The 17,180-nt window shown below is 50.7% G+C and overlaps 1 protein-coding gene across 1 annotated transcript in view; it reads left to right on the forward strand.

Annotated features, from left to right (window-relative positions):
* The window catches only part of CUL9 (cullin 9), a 751,325-nt gene that overhangs the window by 369,077 nt on the left and 365,068 nt on the right, over window positions 1-17,180 (forward strand). Inside the window, exons 22-23 of the mRNA XM_085610160.1 lie at window positions 6,250-6,435; window positions 9,122-9,237. Of these exons, the coding sequence (XP_085466286.1) occupies window positions 6,250-6,435; window positions 9,122-9,237 (302 nt within the window). The remainder of the gene's footprint in view (window positions 1-6,249; window positions 6,436-9,121; window positions 9,238-17,180) is intronic.

The raw sequence follows: 17,180 nt of genomic DNA on the forward strand, positions 1-17,180 counted from the left end.
GGAGTGCGCTCTAGTGATAACATTGTCATCTGGTCTAGTGCATTGAAAACCTGATCCCAATAGTCATGCACTCCGGAACATTCCCAGCCTAGATGAAGTCCACCAGTGTTCATCCGTGAGCTCATATCCTAGCTCTGAGTTCCAATGCGTGCGAGAGTGACAAGGGGGTACCTCCTGCGTCATGTGTAAGGAGTGGTAGAAGTTGGATACCATGTGACCTAGGGATGTTGCCCGAAGTATCTGTTGCAAAGGGGCCAATGTGAGAGGCTGTTGGGGGAACCCTGAGGTAATAGAGCTTGGATCCCAGATAGTTTCCCAAAATCTATAAATTCTCGTAAAAGTGGGTTTATGTAATCCTGCGGATCTCTAACATAAAGAGTAATGTCATCCACATAGAGCGAAATTAGTATCTGGCATAGGTTGCACTGCAACGCATTGTCCTGGTAGTGCCAATGGCTATACCGCCAGGGTGAAAAGCAGGGGGGAGAGTGGGCACCCCTGCTGGGTGCCTCTAGTGATGGGAAAGGCTGGAGATAGGTGACCATTAATTAGGACTTTGGCTGTGAGGAGTCGATATAAGAGCTTATTCCATGAGAGAAATAATGGAGGGAAGCACATCCGTTGTAAGACTCCTAGTAAGTAATCCCACTCAACTGAATCAAACGCCTTCGTGGCGTCTAGGAAAATCGCTGCCAGTGAGTGAGCCTAGTCTCTAGTGTCTTGAGCTTGGCTCAAGGTTCTTCAATGTACCCTGTATGTCCCGCAAAACACCTGATCTCTTTGAAATACAGAATCCCTGCATTGTGACCTTGAAGTTCTCCCAGAACGTTTCCATACTTTATACAGATCCTTTATTTTTCTGTAAGAACTCCTGAATTTCTTGCCCCGGCTCATCCTGAAATACTGCATCTAACTGTGCTAAGGTGGGCAGTCTCCAAATACTGTGTGGGACACCATAACCCGGGGGCGTGAGTATTACCCTCACGGGGGCATGGTCAGAATAAGCTCTCGCTAAGTGCGTGACGGCAGTGATCAACGGACCTAGCCCACGTGTGAGCAGGAAGTAATCTAATCTGGCCCAAGACGTAAATTGAGCGGCAAAGTGCGTACCTTCAGTGGTATGTGGGTGAAAGTAGCGCCAGGCATCAAGTAAGCCATTGGTTGTCACTATTCCATGCAGAGCTTTGTGTGATCTGTTGTAGTGGTGTGCCGAAGAGTTCGACCTGTCTACAGCGGGGTTAAGAGCAACATTGAAATCCCCACCCCATATGATGTGAGTGGACTCTATCGCTATAATCCTTCCCCAGAGCATAGTGAAAAAATCGGGGGAGTCAAGATTAAGGCCATAGCAGTAGGCCATGGTGACCGATTCCGTGCCCAGCCTGCCCCACGCAAGACAGTATCACCTGTGTTGATCTTGTTCTGGCCCAGCAAGGTCAAAGGGGGTAAGTTTTTTAATAAGTATGGCCATCTCTCTGGAATAGGAGGAATAGGAAGAGAACAGTCTGTGGTCAGCCCATTTGTGTGCGAAGGTGTTCTTATGTTGGGGATTAACATGAGTCTCTTGGAGCATCACGATATGGAACTGGTGCCTGTCTTAAGTATGCTAATATTTGGCTGCGTTTTCTCGGTTCTCCCAACCCCCTAACGTTCCAAGTAAGGATCTGTAAATTCTGGGAGTGCGTTCGGTGAGCCATAAGCTGCAATAGGTGCTAATAGGGGAGAGCGTGGTGACGCTCTGTCTATAAAGCAAGTGGAAAAGACAACAACAGTGCATCTGGTTGTGATGTCTCGTGTGCCGTGAAAGAATTTCAAGAACAATCCCGATACCTCCCACTTAAGCATCCCAAACATGCCAGAATTGTGTTCCCCACCCCCTCCCAAAGTCCCCGTAATTTCATATACAAGCTGCGTGCTACTACGCAGTATAAAACAAAGGGGGATCACCCTCGGGGAGGGGGGGGGGGGGGTCTCCTAGGTACAAGCACGTGCACACCCCGCCCAGAGCCAGAGCGATGGGGTGGTCAAACTCAGGGAGGGCGTGGGCGCTCGGTGTAAAGTGTCCCATAGTCCCAGTGTATCACTTATCTGGTGTACAATGACGAGTGACCAGCTCTGTATGATGTTTACTTCAAATTCCAAGCGCGATGTATCATGGTGTTGCCGCGGGTTCACCAATGAGTGATGGTACCTCTGCATTAGTACCAGTTACTCAGCGTCTGGAGATCTCGGTGTAGGTGATAAGGTCGGGAGGCTGATGAGACGTTTTAAAAAGTCCTCCACTTGGTGCGGCTTAGTAAAGAATGTTTGCTTGCCTTGGTGAGTAACTCGTAAGCGCGCCGGGTAAAGGAGAGCGTAATCAATTTGAGCGTGTCTCAATTTTTATTTGACGGGCATGAACTTGCGCCTTTCCTCCTGGACAACGGCTGTAAAATCCGGGTAGATAGTGAAGCTGTTTCCTTCAAAAGTGAGCTGGCGTTTTTCCCGAGCTGCCTTGAGGGCGACGTCTCCATCCCGGTAATTGAGAAGCCGAGCGATGATGGGGCGAGGTGTACTTCCCGGGGGAGGCCTGGGTCCTAGCGATCTGTGTGCCTGTTCGACGTTAAATTGGGATGAGAAGGATTCGACACCAATTGTGTCGCGAAGTAGCCGTTCTATGTACTCCTCCATTTTTCCAGTATTGGTGCTCTCGGGAATGCCAATAACTCTGATGTTGTTCCCTCTGCTTCGTGCTCCTCATTTTTTGCTGCGAGGATTTTCAGCAGCTTATCCATTTGCGCATTATTGGTCTGAGGATGAGATGTGGTATCTTCGGTGTCGGAGATGCGACTCTGTTTCTTTAATATGTGCTTCGTGCCCCTCTAGTTTGTGTACAATGGCATGCAGCCGGTTGTGCATGTTGTCCATTTTATCTGCAAGAGATGTGAGGCTTTGGCGCATCTCTAAAAGTAGTGCTTTCATGTCGTCGTCCGGTGTGGGTGATAACCTGCTCCTGGACTCACTTCTGACTCCGTCTCGCTCGTCCTGTTGCACACGGCTACTCTTCTTGGCTTCAAACGTCAGCCGTGGCTGCCTTATGTCTGCATTCCCCGTGTTTGATATGGTGAAGCCACAAGAGCGATGCCAGTCGATGCGTGCGTGGTGCCCAGTCTCCTCCGGCACAGTGGGCGAGGAGCGGGTACCCTCCTCGGATTCGAAACAACCAGGCAGTCTGATACGGTTAGCAACGTCTGACGTGAAGTCCGAACAGGGTGCCTGGTGGCAGATAGAGGGGGGGACCGTAACGTGTCACATGGCTGATGACTTTCAAGGGTGACACCAAGCGCAGAGAGTCCGTCATGGAGGCCCGCGTTGGCGCTTCGCTGCGCGGAGCTGGTCGCCAACTGGAACGGCAGTGCACCGAATTCAGCACGCTGTGGGGGAGAGTGGGCCAAGGTCTCAGGATGAGAGACCACTGCAGAGATGTCAGGGGGGCCCACCCCTCAATTCGCTGCCGTCAAGAGCGAGCTCTGGGTCCGCTTAACGCTCGTCATATTGTGAAAGCGTCTGGCGGGGGCAGGACCGCCACGTTGAAGCGGGCTGCCGGTGAGTTGCGGGGGAGCACCCTCGGTGCCCAGAAGGCCTGTGATGCTTTTCTGGTGGCCTTAGGTGAGGAGGAAGTGGGGGTGCAGGTCCGGGAACAGAAAGCTGCTTCACTTCAGCCCCTGCGCCACGATCAGTAGGTAGCTGGCGCCTTCTGTGCACGGCTGTTCCCTGACCACGGGGGGGAGGGGAATCAATGGCGGCACAATGCCTGCAGGAAAGTCAGGATGGCGAGGCGGCGGCAATGTTGCGGGGATTCAGGACCTCACCACTTCAATTGAGCGGGGAGACAGTCCAAAGTTAAGTGCAAGAGGTGGGATACCGGCGCACTCACTGCAATCATCGGTCACAGCAGAGTTCGTGGTCCACGTCTGCTGTGAGGCCTAGCTACCTCATGGGTGCCGCGGTGCTCACGTGTGCGTTTTCACCAGGCATCAGCTCCAGGCACTCCGGTCTCCCGCATCGCCGGCCGTCTGGCATCGTGGTAGCGGTGGTCAGCAGTGCGCTGCACACCTCAAACTCCCAGTGCTGGTGCACGAGGCTGTAGTCACCCCGATGTTGTGCGTATTAAGCGATTGGGACCATCTGGGCAGGATTTGTGGGCGGATTATTGCGCCGAGCTGCAGGAGCCTCACTCCAGTGCGTCAATCTTGCTCGTGCGACTCATAGCGCCCCCCGACCCTCCTTCAGAAGTATAGTCCTATAAGTCATTTGCAAGTGACCCTATCCAGTGTATGTTTCTTCCATAGCATAACATTACCGTGTTTGAAGTTCATGCCTCTAACGTGACCGCTATGATTTTATACTGTTTTGCCTGTAAAAATCTACATCTAAAAAAGTTACCTGATACCAAAGTTCTTGTTCTCTAAAAACTATACATAAATCGGTGTATTTTTCTAAATTGGTCTCAAGTTTCTTCGAGTGTGATTTATTGACTCAGCGTGCACAACAAATGCTTAACACTATCCTCTGATAAGCCTAAACTGCTTTCCCACACTGCCACAAAAGAGAGCATTTGGTATTATCAATGTACGCCCTGTGTGCCAATAATGGTCTTCTGAACTTTCTGCATAGTGTAATTCACTTTGTACGCTACATAAACAAGCATTTGCAATGCAATAGGTCTCGCGCTTACACGAGTTTGAGCTATTGACATTGCACTTAACAATGCCTTTTATTTTTGTTTTCGTTTTTAAAACATAAATAAAAGCCATTGTCATTTACAATGCCGATAGATTAAACTTGCGTAAATGCGAGACCTATTGCATTGCACATGCTTTTTATTTTATATCTGATGGGGCCTTCCAGTACTTTTTTGATGCCCTGCAACTTTAAGTTCTGCCATTACTCCAACCGGCTCTGAAATGTCTACTGCTGTCATCCCAGCTTCAAATCAGTGTCATATCCAGTGCCGAATAAGCCACAGCCTCACCACCAGATGTCTAGGTGGCGAAAAACTGCAGACAGATGTGCCCTGCAGTGTTCTGAATAACACAAACTTTTATCAGGAGGCGCTGCCCAACGAGTCATGCTGGGAGCTTGTGATCCGCAGACCCACTGCCTGCCTCCTGTCTGACAGCACCCGGAGGTGGCCAGGCTGGCGGACACAAGGCCTCCTTTGGGGCCTGCCAGCGCGGTCCAGCAAGTCTGATCCTCCACGCACACACACAAGCAGCACTTGTGTGCACTGACGGCCAAGCGTGGTCATGTTACTGTCAGGGCGTCCTCTCCTGAATGGGAGTAAATGGTTAACATTGTACGGTGCGCACAGTGGACCATTGTTAGCTAGCCCTTGGAGTTCGGGAGATAAGATTCCTCAAAATGTTTAAATAATCAACACAAACAAAAATGGCTTGTAGCCCCTCAGATGATGGATGTGTGCTTCCGTTTTACCGTGTGTGCACAAGAAAAGGGTAAAACGCGCAAATAACCTAATATATCATTTTAAAAACCGCAAAAAATTCCACATATTCATGCTTAAGAAGTATCTGCGAACCAAAAGAAAGTCGGCGAAAACTGTATTTGTATGGAGTTGACGTGAGTGCCACAAACTGTGAAAACTGATGAATAACAAGTAGCACAAAAAATACTGTACATGTGGGCAAGCTGCATACCACGTGTCGACAAATAATAGCACAGCTTGGTTGCCATGACAATACAAAGCTATTGGCACAAGCAAAGAAAGATGGCGTCAGACTGTCCACTGTCCGTACGTATGCGTGCATGTTTAGCTTTGGCTGAATGGCCATCTTTGTCCATCCGTACGCGTGAATGTTTAGCTTTGGCTGAATCGATTGCAAAAGGCCCACTCATGGCGAGACAGCGCATGCGCGCTGCTAACGCCAGGCGAGACCTAAAAACCAGCTTCTTCAGTAAGAGTTTTAGTAATAGAGCTAAAGAGCTGGCCCTTAAAAAAAACACTGGATAAAATGCTGCGCAAAATAAAAGTAAACCTATTGAAACTTTCTTCTGTTTACCTGTGGAAAATCTGACACAAGACCTATGCAAATTGTTTTTTCAGTTATTTTCTAGAGAGCTAACATTTTGAAGAAAAATTATTAATTTTGAACCACTTTTCACTAAGTCTAGTTGTCCTAAAAATAACACAAATTCTACAAATGTCTAACCTGACATGGCCAACGCATAAAATCTTGTGTTGTATTTTAGATTCCAGTGGTGTGAGCCCTCTCTGCTGGCTCCTCAGTGAGTACCTTGAGAACTCTGAAACATCTCGCCGTGCGAAAAGCCGAGCCACAATCTTCAACTCGCGTGTACGTAGGCTGAGCCATCTCCTCGTCCACGTGGACACCAACAGCCCTGAAACCGAGGAGCTTAAACCACCAACCAAAAGTAGTGAGTATTATTTTATCCAGGTGTGTACCTCTGTCTTGTCTTTCTCCCCAGTGTTTTGTCTCAATAGTTATCCTGTCTGGTTCCATCTACGCTTATATCACAGGTAATATTACTTTGCTGCGTTTTGTGCTCTGCAGTGTTTGTCCATTCTCCTCTGTGTGTCCCTTCGTTTCATTGGTTGTGCGGGGTGCTGTATTAGAGCCTGCTATTAAATGTTGTTTAGAGTGTGCCTAGGCAATGGAGGCTTTGTGTACCTATTGCTGTACAGACATTGAGGAGGTAGACTAGAAATGGGATCATGAAGATTATGAAACCAGAAATGGAATCCTGGAGATTATGAAACCAGAAATGGGATTGTGGAGATTATGAAACCAGAAATGGGATCATGGAAATTATGAAACCAGAAATGGGATCATGGAGAATATGAACCCAGAAATGGAATCATGGACATTATGAAACCATAAATGGAATCACGGAGGTTATGAAACGATAAATGGAATCATGGAGATTATGAAACCATAAATGGGATAAAGGAGATTATGAACCCAGAAATCAGATCATGGAGATGATGAAACGAGAAATGGGACTATGGAGATGATGACCCCAGAAATGGGATCATGGAGGTGATTAATCCAGAAATGGGATCATGGAGAGTATGAACCCAGAAATGAGATCATGGAGCTGATGAACCCAGAAATGGGATCATGGAGGTGATGAACCCAGAAATGGGATCATGGAGAGTATGAACCCAGAAATGGGATCATGGAGGTGATTAATCCAGAAATGGGATCATGGAGAGTATGAACCCAGAAATGAGATCATGGAGCTGATGAACCCAGAAATGGGATCATGGAGGTGATGAACCCAGAAATGGGATCATGGAGAGTATGAACCCAGAAATGGGATCATGGAAGTGATGAACCCAGAAATGGGATCATGGAAGTGATGAACCCAGAAATGGGATCATGGAGATTATGACACCAGAAATGTGATCATGGAGGTGATAAACCTGAAATGGGATGTGATTTCCAGAGCATCCCTGTTGGACTGGTGTAGTCCAGGTAGGTGACCATGTTACTCCCCTTGGGCACGCGTGTCCGCTCACCAGTAATGCAGTGGAGCGATGAAAGCTTTCTTTAGGAGGAAGAGAAGGATGGAAGTTCAAATACATCATCACAGAGTAATTAATACAAGGCACTGAATGTGGGGCCGAGCGCACGGGGTTCTTAGGAAGACACTTTTGGCAGCTGGCAAGGATTCTGAGAGAGATCAAGGTTGTTGGGAAGGAATGAAGGAAGAGTCCAATAGAGACAGGAGTGTTGACAGAGACGTTACAGGTGTACAAGAGAGACTGAAGTAGTGTCTTTTGATGAGCACAGATGTTGTGTAGGGGTAACAGTTGTGGGTACACAGGCTCCTTCTTGGATATCCCATCACTGGATTCTGATACACCCGCACCTTTTTGTGCAGCTCTCCCTCCCTTAGTGAATGCAAAGCCTTTCATGGTAGAGTAACTCAACGGCAAGAGGGTCCTCCAAGGGTTAAAAAGGGCTTCAAGCAAGCCCTGTGCTCCTTATAAGACTACGGTGCCTGCTTTATAACGATGTCTGTGAAATATTGAAGCCACCTGATGGTTTTAACTGGATTTGTAGTATTTTCAGATCTTTGTCCTTTCATTTGATAAAGGTCACTGGCTGTTTATTGTCAGTGTTTTTATGAGGGAGGACAAAGATTTGATGAGGGGTCAGAGAGTGAAGGGGGTCAGAGAGTGAAGGGGGTCAGAGAGTGAAGATGGTCAGAGAAATGGATTTAATTTTATTCAGCTAGACAATGTGTTACTCTTCCAACACTGCCCACCTTGGCACCACCATCGACTATATATGTACTAGAGGGAAAAGGGACAAATCTTTTTTCTTTTTTTCTTTAAGGGAGGTTTCTATAGATGATAAAAGATATTGTAGGGCTTAAATTACATGAGAGGCGTAATCATGGGTAGCAGGGACAATGAGCTGCAAGTAGGAACCACTTACAGCGTGATATGCAGAGTCCCAGAAATCCTTGGGTGTGCTGCCAGATGGGAAATGTCTGAGTCGTCTACAGGAACAGGATAAAGGCTTTTCACATCGGTGGATGTGAATGCAGTCACCAGCAGCACTGGCCGAGATTGCAACAGTAAAGGAATTGCTGAAGGCCTTGGCATGGAGAGTGCAACAGCAGGGCTGGGTAACGATGGGTACAGCTTGAGATCATTAATAGTCTGTGTTAAGAGCAGGTAGGAGAGGGCAGACTGCTCGGCCCCCGTGCTCTGCGTCCAATGCTTAGTTCCAGGCTCCTCTGTCATGCCCCTTCCCATCTTTCTCTTAGTTTTAGCATTGCTGCTAGTGTCCGTGGGCATGTCTTGTATATATGTCCTGATATCACCCTTTCTCCTCTTGCACATATTTACAGCTCCTCTTACACCTTCAAGAATTCAAACTTTTGATCGCCTCCCTTGTACTCTGTGGTTGCAACTCCTTACACTCGGTCTCTGTTGCCCTCTGTCTTTGTTGCTCTCTTGCTAGGCGTGTTACATTTTTTTTCATAGAGCTTGTGTGCACATTCCACCCTCACCTCAGGTATGCCCTTCACTCCCTTCCTGTAAAGGATACTCTTTGGCTGAATTTAACACTTTTTGAACTGTTTGCAGATGGTAAGAATGGGAAAAGCAAGGAAGCGAGCGCTGGCGCAGTGAAAGTACCTGTCAACAAACCCAGCAGCATGGCCGGGATCACCCAGTGCTGGCAGGGTGTGGTTCAGCAGCAGGTACGCCTTTTCACTATCCTCACAGGAATGTTGCATTCCCTTTCCTTACATCTACATGTGTTCTATTAATGTCGTATTGATATCACTCATTCACTTATTGTCTACAACCCTTTACCAAAGTTCTCTCTATTCATCATGTTTGTCGTTCATTCCCATAGCTGCTTTAAACTGCTAGAGGTGTTTATGCTCTTTGGAATAACTTCTCCTATCCTTTCTAAACCTTTCAGCTCTCTAAGGACTATGTGCACTTGTCAAGATATTAGAACATGGGTACATTTACCTGCGGGCCACAAATTACTATCTATGGCACGCTCGAGGGCTGCACCTAGGCAGCAGGGCGAGAGTTGGGGTAATGAAAGGTGGGCGTGGGGGATTGTGAAGCAGATGCATGGGATGGGAGCCTTGTGACTTCTGTCTGCCACCAATGTTTTATGGCCATGCACCAATAATTAAAGTCAAAGCATTAACTTCTAATGTTAAACGTGAGAGGGAAAGAGATACTCATCTGGTGGCTGAATTTCAAAATGTGAAACCAGAAAACCTTAATGTTCAAGGCATGTGAGCTGTAGATCACATGCTGTGCATAGCCTGCCATCTAGTGTTGGGTCCGGATGTTTGCACTTTGCTTTTGTTTGAAGAAGTTTTTTCCAGTCACAAGGTAGGTGACTCCTCCTTTCGATGATTGTGCGCATGGGCATCGACTCCATTGTTAGATTGTTTTTTTCCGCCATCGGGTTTGGATGTGAATTGCTGCGCTCTGGTTCGGCACCATTTCTCGGGTTCCCTTCGATATGCAATCCACTACCCTCAACGGTATTGTTTCTCAATTGCATTTTCCATTCTCCGCGTATCATTTCAAACCAAGAATCTTTGATTGGAAAGCTCGCGGGGGGGGACCTACACTCGCCGGACTTGCTAGCAGTCGATGGAACAGACTCCATTCAAGCTCTGTCCCAATCTCTGTTTCTCCCCAGAACACGACGAGAAAGACTGCGACACGTGCTGATAGTTTCGATCAAAGAAGGCGCTTCGTGACCGTCTGTCTCGACGTGACGAGATGCAACACCATGGCTTCTCCGTACTGGAACTCTTCTGAGAAGATTCAGACCGAGAAGAAACACACGCTCAAGGAGCCGAGGAAGAAGAACACATCTCCGTGACCGAGGCCGAGTCTGACATGGAAGAAGAGGAGCAAGTTACACCGGATCACCGTACCGTGAGGACAGAAACCCCCTTGCCCCAACAACCAAAACCGAAAAAGGCTCTGGTCCGTCCTCTGCCTGCATGCCAAGGTCTGCACCGACAAATAGTTTAGAGCACCCCGCCCATGGGACCGGTGCCGAAACACAAAGAAAAGTCTTCCAGCTCTGGGTCGAGTTCGCCACATGCCGGCGCCGAGCCAAAATCCTCAACGCTGAAAACCAAGCATGTCCATGTTTCGTCTTTGTCGAAGCCTAAATCTTCGGTGCCGAAGAGTTCAGAGCCGAAACTTTTGATGCCGAAAACTGCAAGTAAAGAGAAAAAGACTCCGACAAAAGAGCCTCGGTCCGATGTTCCATCTCCGGATCCGAAACAAAAAGAACTGGTTATTAACCCAGATACTGGACCTATATTTATGCCAAATTACCTGAAAAAAGGAAATTGGCCCATCAGGATGAGCATCACATGCCCCTGAAGAAAAGGAATGTGGGTACAAACCCATCACCACCTTATCTGCCACCTCCTTCACCTACTAATCCTCAAATACTCATTACCCCCACTAAATCACCACCACTACTTTTACCTGACCCACAGGATGAAGGGGATGGGGATCAGGATAGGCCACAAGATGTTGATCCATGGGAGGATTATGATACTGACCCACACACAGACACTGACAGTGACTTATATCCGTCCAGGCCATCATCTCCTGATGACAATATAGGCTACATTGAGCTTCTTAACAGGGCTTCTCATTCCCATGGGGTGGAACTACATAAGGAGGCTTTAGAGGAGGACTTCTTGTTTGAGACCTTAAGCTCCACTCACAAAAGTACACATACATTACCAATGCTTAAGGGGAGGCTTAAGCATGCAGATGAGGTTTTCAAAGACCCTGTCCGGGCAAGAATCATCACGCCCAGGGTTAAGAAAAAATATAGGCCAGCACCTACTGACCCAGTCTACATTAAGGGTCAGCTGCCCTTAGACTCTCTTGTGGTCTCTAATGCTTGTAAGAGAGCGAACTCACACACCACAGGTGAGGCCCCTCCTCCTGATAAGGAGTCCAAGTTAATTGATGCCTCTGGTAAAAGGGTAGAACCACGGGCAGCTAATCAGCGAATCAATGCTCAGGCTTCGCTAGCCAGATACGATAGAGCTCATTATGATGAGCTGGACAAACGTATCTAATTTCTGCCTGATGAGCACAAATCTAATGCAAATGATCTTACACGAGAGGGAAAACTTATCACCATTACCTCCATCAAGTGCGCATTAGATGCAGCAGACACAGCAGCATGCGCAGTAAACACCAGTGTGTTGCTATGCAGACACGCATGGTTAAGAATATCCGGTTTCAAACCTGAGGTACAGGCCTCCATTCTCAATTGGTCCTTTGATAAAGAACACCTCTTTGGTCCAGCAGTTGACACCTCACTGGAAAAAATGAAAAAAGAAACTGAGGTCGCAAGGTCCATCGGGGCTTTACAATTACCTATTAATAGAGGTTCCTTTCGCCGCTCCTTTTACAGGGGTGGTTCCAAAAAGTATTACCACAGAAAATTCCTTCACCTCTTACATGGGCAACAACCAATCGCCCTCGTCAAGAGGATACTTTAGAGGAAGTTTTAGAGGAAACAATTGTAAGGGAAGAGGCAGAGTCAACTCCACACGCACTTCCCCCACTACTTACAAACAGTGACTTCCTTCCACTACCACCCGATCATTCCACTCTTGCCGGGGGGACGTCTCAATTTCTCCCTGTCTGGAACAACATCACCTCAGACAAATGGGTTTTACAAATGATCCAATATGGTTACTGCCTGGAACTTACAGACACTCCCCCAAATATTCTTCCAAGATCACATGCAATGTCACAGGAACACCTTACCCTTTTAAAAAAAAGTTCTCTCCCTGTTAGAAAAAGGAGCAATAGAACCCATTAAAACATTAAGGGACCGGGGTGTACTCCCTGTACTACTTTTTTCTTTGTTTTCTTTTTTTACAAATGTTTTTATTTATTGTTTGCAATATAAACATGCAATCAGAGAAATCATGAATACACAATACTGTGTGGCGCAATAGCATGCTATATTGAATTTAAAAAAACAGCAACATTCTCTTTGAGTGAGAGCAAGAAGTCAGACATTAGGATCTGAAAGAAACAAGTTAGATTCCTCACCTTAGTATATCCCCAGGCGTCAGGCTGGATCTGGAAAGATTTTTGTAGCAATACCTTTTGCGCGTCGCTAGGCGTCGTCTGCGGATCCGCGTCCGTCGCTGGCGTCGTGCGCCGGAATGACTTCGTCGGAGTACTTAGACGCCGCCCTCGCGCGCTGACGTCAGTTCTTCTTTTTTCCGCGCCAATCAGCGCCGATCCGGGAAGAGCTTACCCCTTAGTCAATTTTTGACTAAACTTTTTGGACTCTTTTTGGTCTTCTGTCGACTCGACTCTGGTACCGGTAGGATGCCTGGGTATAAAGCCTGTGACTCCTGTCATCGACTGATGTCGGTGACGGACCACCATCGCCGGTGCCTTTACTGCCTGGGGGCCGACCACGATGTGGAGTCGTGCCCCGATTGTCAGGCCTTGACCTCGAAGGCTAGGCGGGAGCTGTCCCGTAAGCTTCTCGAGCTTCGGCACTCGGCTCCACGCCGCTCACGGTCCCGGTCCAGGAGGAGGTCCAAGGACCGGTCGCGGTGCTGCAGTCACCATCATCGCTCATCGGGCTCGAAGTCTTCGGGTAAGTCGAAGCGATCAAAGAAGTGACACCGCTCTTCGGACTCCCCTCGCCGGTCGCGCGACTCGGCCGAGGGTCAGGGTGGTCCCACCCCCGCGGCTCCGTCGGAGCCGCAAGAGCCGCGGCCGTCTCCATACCCGCCGGTCCCTGGGACTGACGCGACTCCGGCGGAGGTCAGTGCCTTCCTCTCGGCCATGAGGGGCCTGGCTCCGCTGTCGACGCCTGCCGGCGTGCCTTCGGGCCCCGCGGGCTCGACTGGGCGACCTCGCGTGCCGGCGGCTCCGGCCCCGTCGACGACTTCAGTCCCGACGGAGGTCCCCGAGGGATCCAGGCCTGGATCTCTGCCGGCGCCGATCGACCTCACGACGCCTCCTCCGCCGGCGCAGACACCGGTTCCACCTCCGGCGCCGTCTCTGGACGACGCCGTTCCCCGGTTTAGCCCCTGTCCGGGCCCGGTGCCGGCGCGGCGCCGCTCGACGCCGCACCCGACACTGATGGATGAGCGTTTCATCTACCGCCCTGCTCCGATCATTCCTCCTGTTTATCAGGAATCGGATGACGGGGGCGACTGGGAGTGGTCTGAGGACCCTATGGCCATACAGGGCCACCTTTCACAGAACTGGGCAGACGAACTGGGAGATGCCAGTGGTCTGGACACCTCCCCGGACGCTGGTTTCATCTCTCCTCCGTCTGTGGCCTCGGAGGAAGGTGCAGCTTTCTCAATGGTGCTGCACAAGGCGGCCGCAGCCCTGGGGCTCGAGTTGCCTGCTGTGGCCGTGAGGACTAACATCCTCACAGAGGTGCTTCAACCGTCAGCAAGCTCCACAGAGCCTCTGCTGCAGTTCAATGAGGCCCTCATAGACGTTCTGCAGGGCACTTGGTCCAAGCCCTCCACAGTCACTGTGGATCGGAACGTGGCCCGGAGCCACCGCCCTGCTCCGGGCGACCCCAGTTTCCTGTCCCAACACCCCACCCCCGAGAGTCTGGTTATCCAGGCCTCCACTTCCCAATCCTCCTTCCCGTCCGCTCCTCCGGATCGGGAATCCAAGAGGCTGGAACAGTTTTGAAAGAAGCTGTTCTCTTCCCTGAGTTTGGGCCTGCGGTCTTTGAACGCCGCTTGCCTCTTGGACCGTTTCTCCCACTCTCTTTGGGATACGGTGGAGGACGTGCTGCCCCGGTGCCCGGAGGAGGCCCGGACACGTCTCTCGCAGGCGCTTGCTGACGGGCGAGATGCAGCACGACATGCCATACGGTGTGGACTAGACACCACGGACTCGCTGGGTAGGGCGATTTCCACCACGGTGGCGCTACGGCGCCACGCCTGGCTGCAGTCCACGTCTTTCTCGGGGGATGTCCAGAGTACCCTCATGGATATGCCCTTTGATGGCACTCGCCTTTTTGGTGAGAAGGCGGATAGTGCGCTGGCTCGTTTTAAGGACTCCCGGGCTACGGCCAAGTCCTTGGGTCTCTTGGCCCCGCGGCCGCAAACTTCCGCCTCTTTCGTGGCCAAGGAAGGGGCGCCTCCTCCCGTCCGCCTAGCCACCGGCAGCAGAACCAACCTGCACGCGGTCGCGGACGTGGATTCCGCCGTGGCGGTACTGGAGGACAACGGGCCGGTCAGTCCACATCCACCCCCGCAGCATCCGCCTCAAAGCCCTCCTTGTCCGAGCTTTCAGGCCCATTTCACGCCAGTGGGCGGCAGAGTTCGCCATCACCTGCTCCACTGGGGATCCATCACATCGGACAGGTGGGTGCTGCAAATCGTCCGAAGGGGCTACTCCCTCCCCTTCGAGACGACCCCTCCAGCCATGCCACCGCAGTGCCACCGTATATCGGAGGACCACTTGAATCTTCTGCGGGAGGAAGTTACGGCCCTCTTGGCCAAAGAGGCCGTCGAGCGCGTTCCTGGTCCGGAAGTAGGCCGTGGTTGCTATTCCCACTACTTTCTGGTTCCCAAGAAGGGCAAAGGGGGCCTACGCCCTATCTTGGACCTCAGGAGCGTCAACGCCTTCCTCCAGAAGGAACGTTTCAAGATGCTAACTTTAGCTCCGGTTCTGGCTGCCCTCGACCCTGGAGACTGGATTGTAGCGTTGGACTTGCAGGACGCCTATTTTCACATCCCCGTCCTGCCGGCCCACCGGCGTTACCTGCGGTTCACGGTGGGTCAGGAGCATTTTTAGTTTACCGTGCTCCCCTTTGGCCTCACCAGTGCCCCTCGGGTGTTCACGAAAGTGATGGCAGTGGTCGCAGCTCATCTGCGCAGATCGGGGGTTCCAGTCTTCCCCTATCTCGACGACTGGCTGTTGAAGGCGGGCTCGCCCCATCAATGTGCCGAAGTCACACCTGAGACCCTCCCAGAAGCTCCTCTTCATCGGAGCGGTTCTCGATTCAGCGCAGTTCCGGGCTTATCCTCCGGAACAGCGGGTCCGGAATATTCAGGCTCTGATTCCCATCTTTCGGCCTCTATCCTGGGTTGTGGTCAGGTTGGTGCTGCGGCTTCTGGGGCTGATGGCCTCCTGCATCCTGCATCCTGTTGGTGCATCATGCCAGATGGCGAATGCGGGCTCTACAGTGGGACCTGAAGTTTCAGTGGGCCCAACATCGAGGCAATCTGTCCGACCATGTCTTGATCTCAGAGGGCACTGCGAAACAGTTGCAGTGGTGGCCCACGGATCGCGATTGGGTCAGGGGCAGATGCCTCTCCCTACCCCAACCGGAGCACGTAGTAGTGACGGACGAGTCCCTCCTGGGATGGGGGGGCCATATGGGAGAGGCGGAGATCAGAGGCCTCTGGTCTCCGGCGGAGTCTCAACTCCATATCAACTTGTTGGAGCTGAGAGCGATCCGGCTTGCACTGAAAGCCTTCCTTCCCTCTGTCCGGGGAAGTGTCGTGCAGGTGTTCACGGACAACACCACCGCCATGTGGTATTGCAACAAACAGGGCGGGGTGGGGTCGTGGACCCTTTGTCAGGAGGCTCTGCGCCTCTGGACATGGCTGGAACACCGGGGCATCATCCTGTTGGTTCAACATCTGGCGGGCTCTCTGAACGCCAGAGCAGACGAACTCAGCCGCCGGTGCATGATGGATCACGAATGGCGTCTGAACTCGGACGTGGTGCAAGGTCTCTTTCTGCAGTGGGGAGAGCCTTGGTTAGATCTATTCGCCAACGAAGAGAACGCGCAATGTCAGCAGTTCTGCGCGTTGGAATTTCCAAGGCGGCACTCGCTCGGAGACGCTTTTCGTCGCGAGTGGAGTTGCGGTCTGTTGTACGCCTTTCCGCCTATACCACTTCTGCCCAGAGTGCTGAAGAAGATCAGGCGCGACCGGGCCCAAGTCATCTTGGTGGCTCCGTATTGGGCACGAAGGTACTGGTATCCCGAGCTACTCAGTATGTCAATCGATCCTCCAGTACGACTGCCTCTTCAGGAGGACCTTCTGTTGCAGCAGCAGGGAACGGTCCTCCACCCGAACCTGTCCAGTCTCCACCTCCATGCGTGGAGATTGAGCGGCGACAGTTGATGCCATTTGACTTGCCTCCTGAAGTCTGTGATGTGATTCTGGCAGCCAGGCGTCCCTCCACAAAATCGGTATACGCCTGCAAGTGGAACAAATTTGTGGCATGGTGCACAGCAAAGGCTGTGGATCCCCTTTCCGCCCCTCTTTCTGAGGTTCTACTCTTTCTTCTTTCTTTGGCCCAGCAGGGCTCTGCTCTGAGCACCTTGAAAGGTTATCTTTCTGCAATCTCTGCTTCCTTACAGCTTCCTGATCAGCCTTCTCTTTTCAAGTCCCCTGTTTTGCGTTTTCTTAAAGGCATTACTCGCATGTTTCCTCCTGTCCCCTTCGTAATGCCTCAGTGGGATTTTAATCTTGTCTTGACCTTTCTGATGTGCGCTCCCTTTGAGCCTCTTCACAATTGTCCCCTTCGTCTTCTGACTCTTAAGAATGCTTTCCTGGTAGCTATCACCTCGGCTAGACGGGTGAGTGAGCTCCAGGCTCGGTCA

The sequence above is a fragment of the Triturus cristatus genome, chromosome 6 (genome assembly GCF_964204655.1).
Source record: "Triturus cristatus chromosome 6, aTriCri1.1, whole genome shotgun sequence".
Taxonomy (NCBI): domain Eukaryota; kingdom Metazoa; phylum Chordata; class Amphibia; order Caudata; family Salamandridae; genus Triturus; species Triturus cristatus.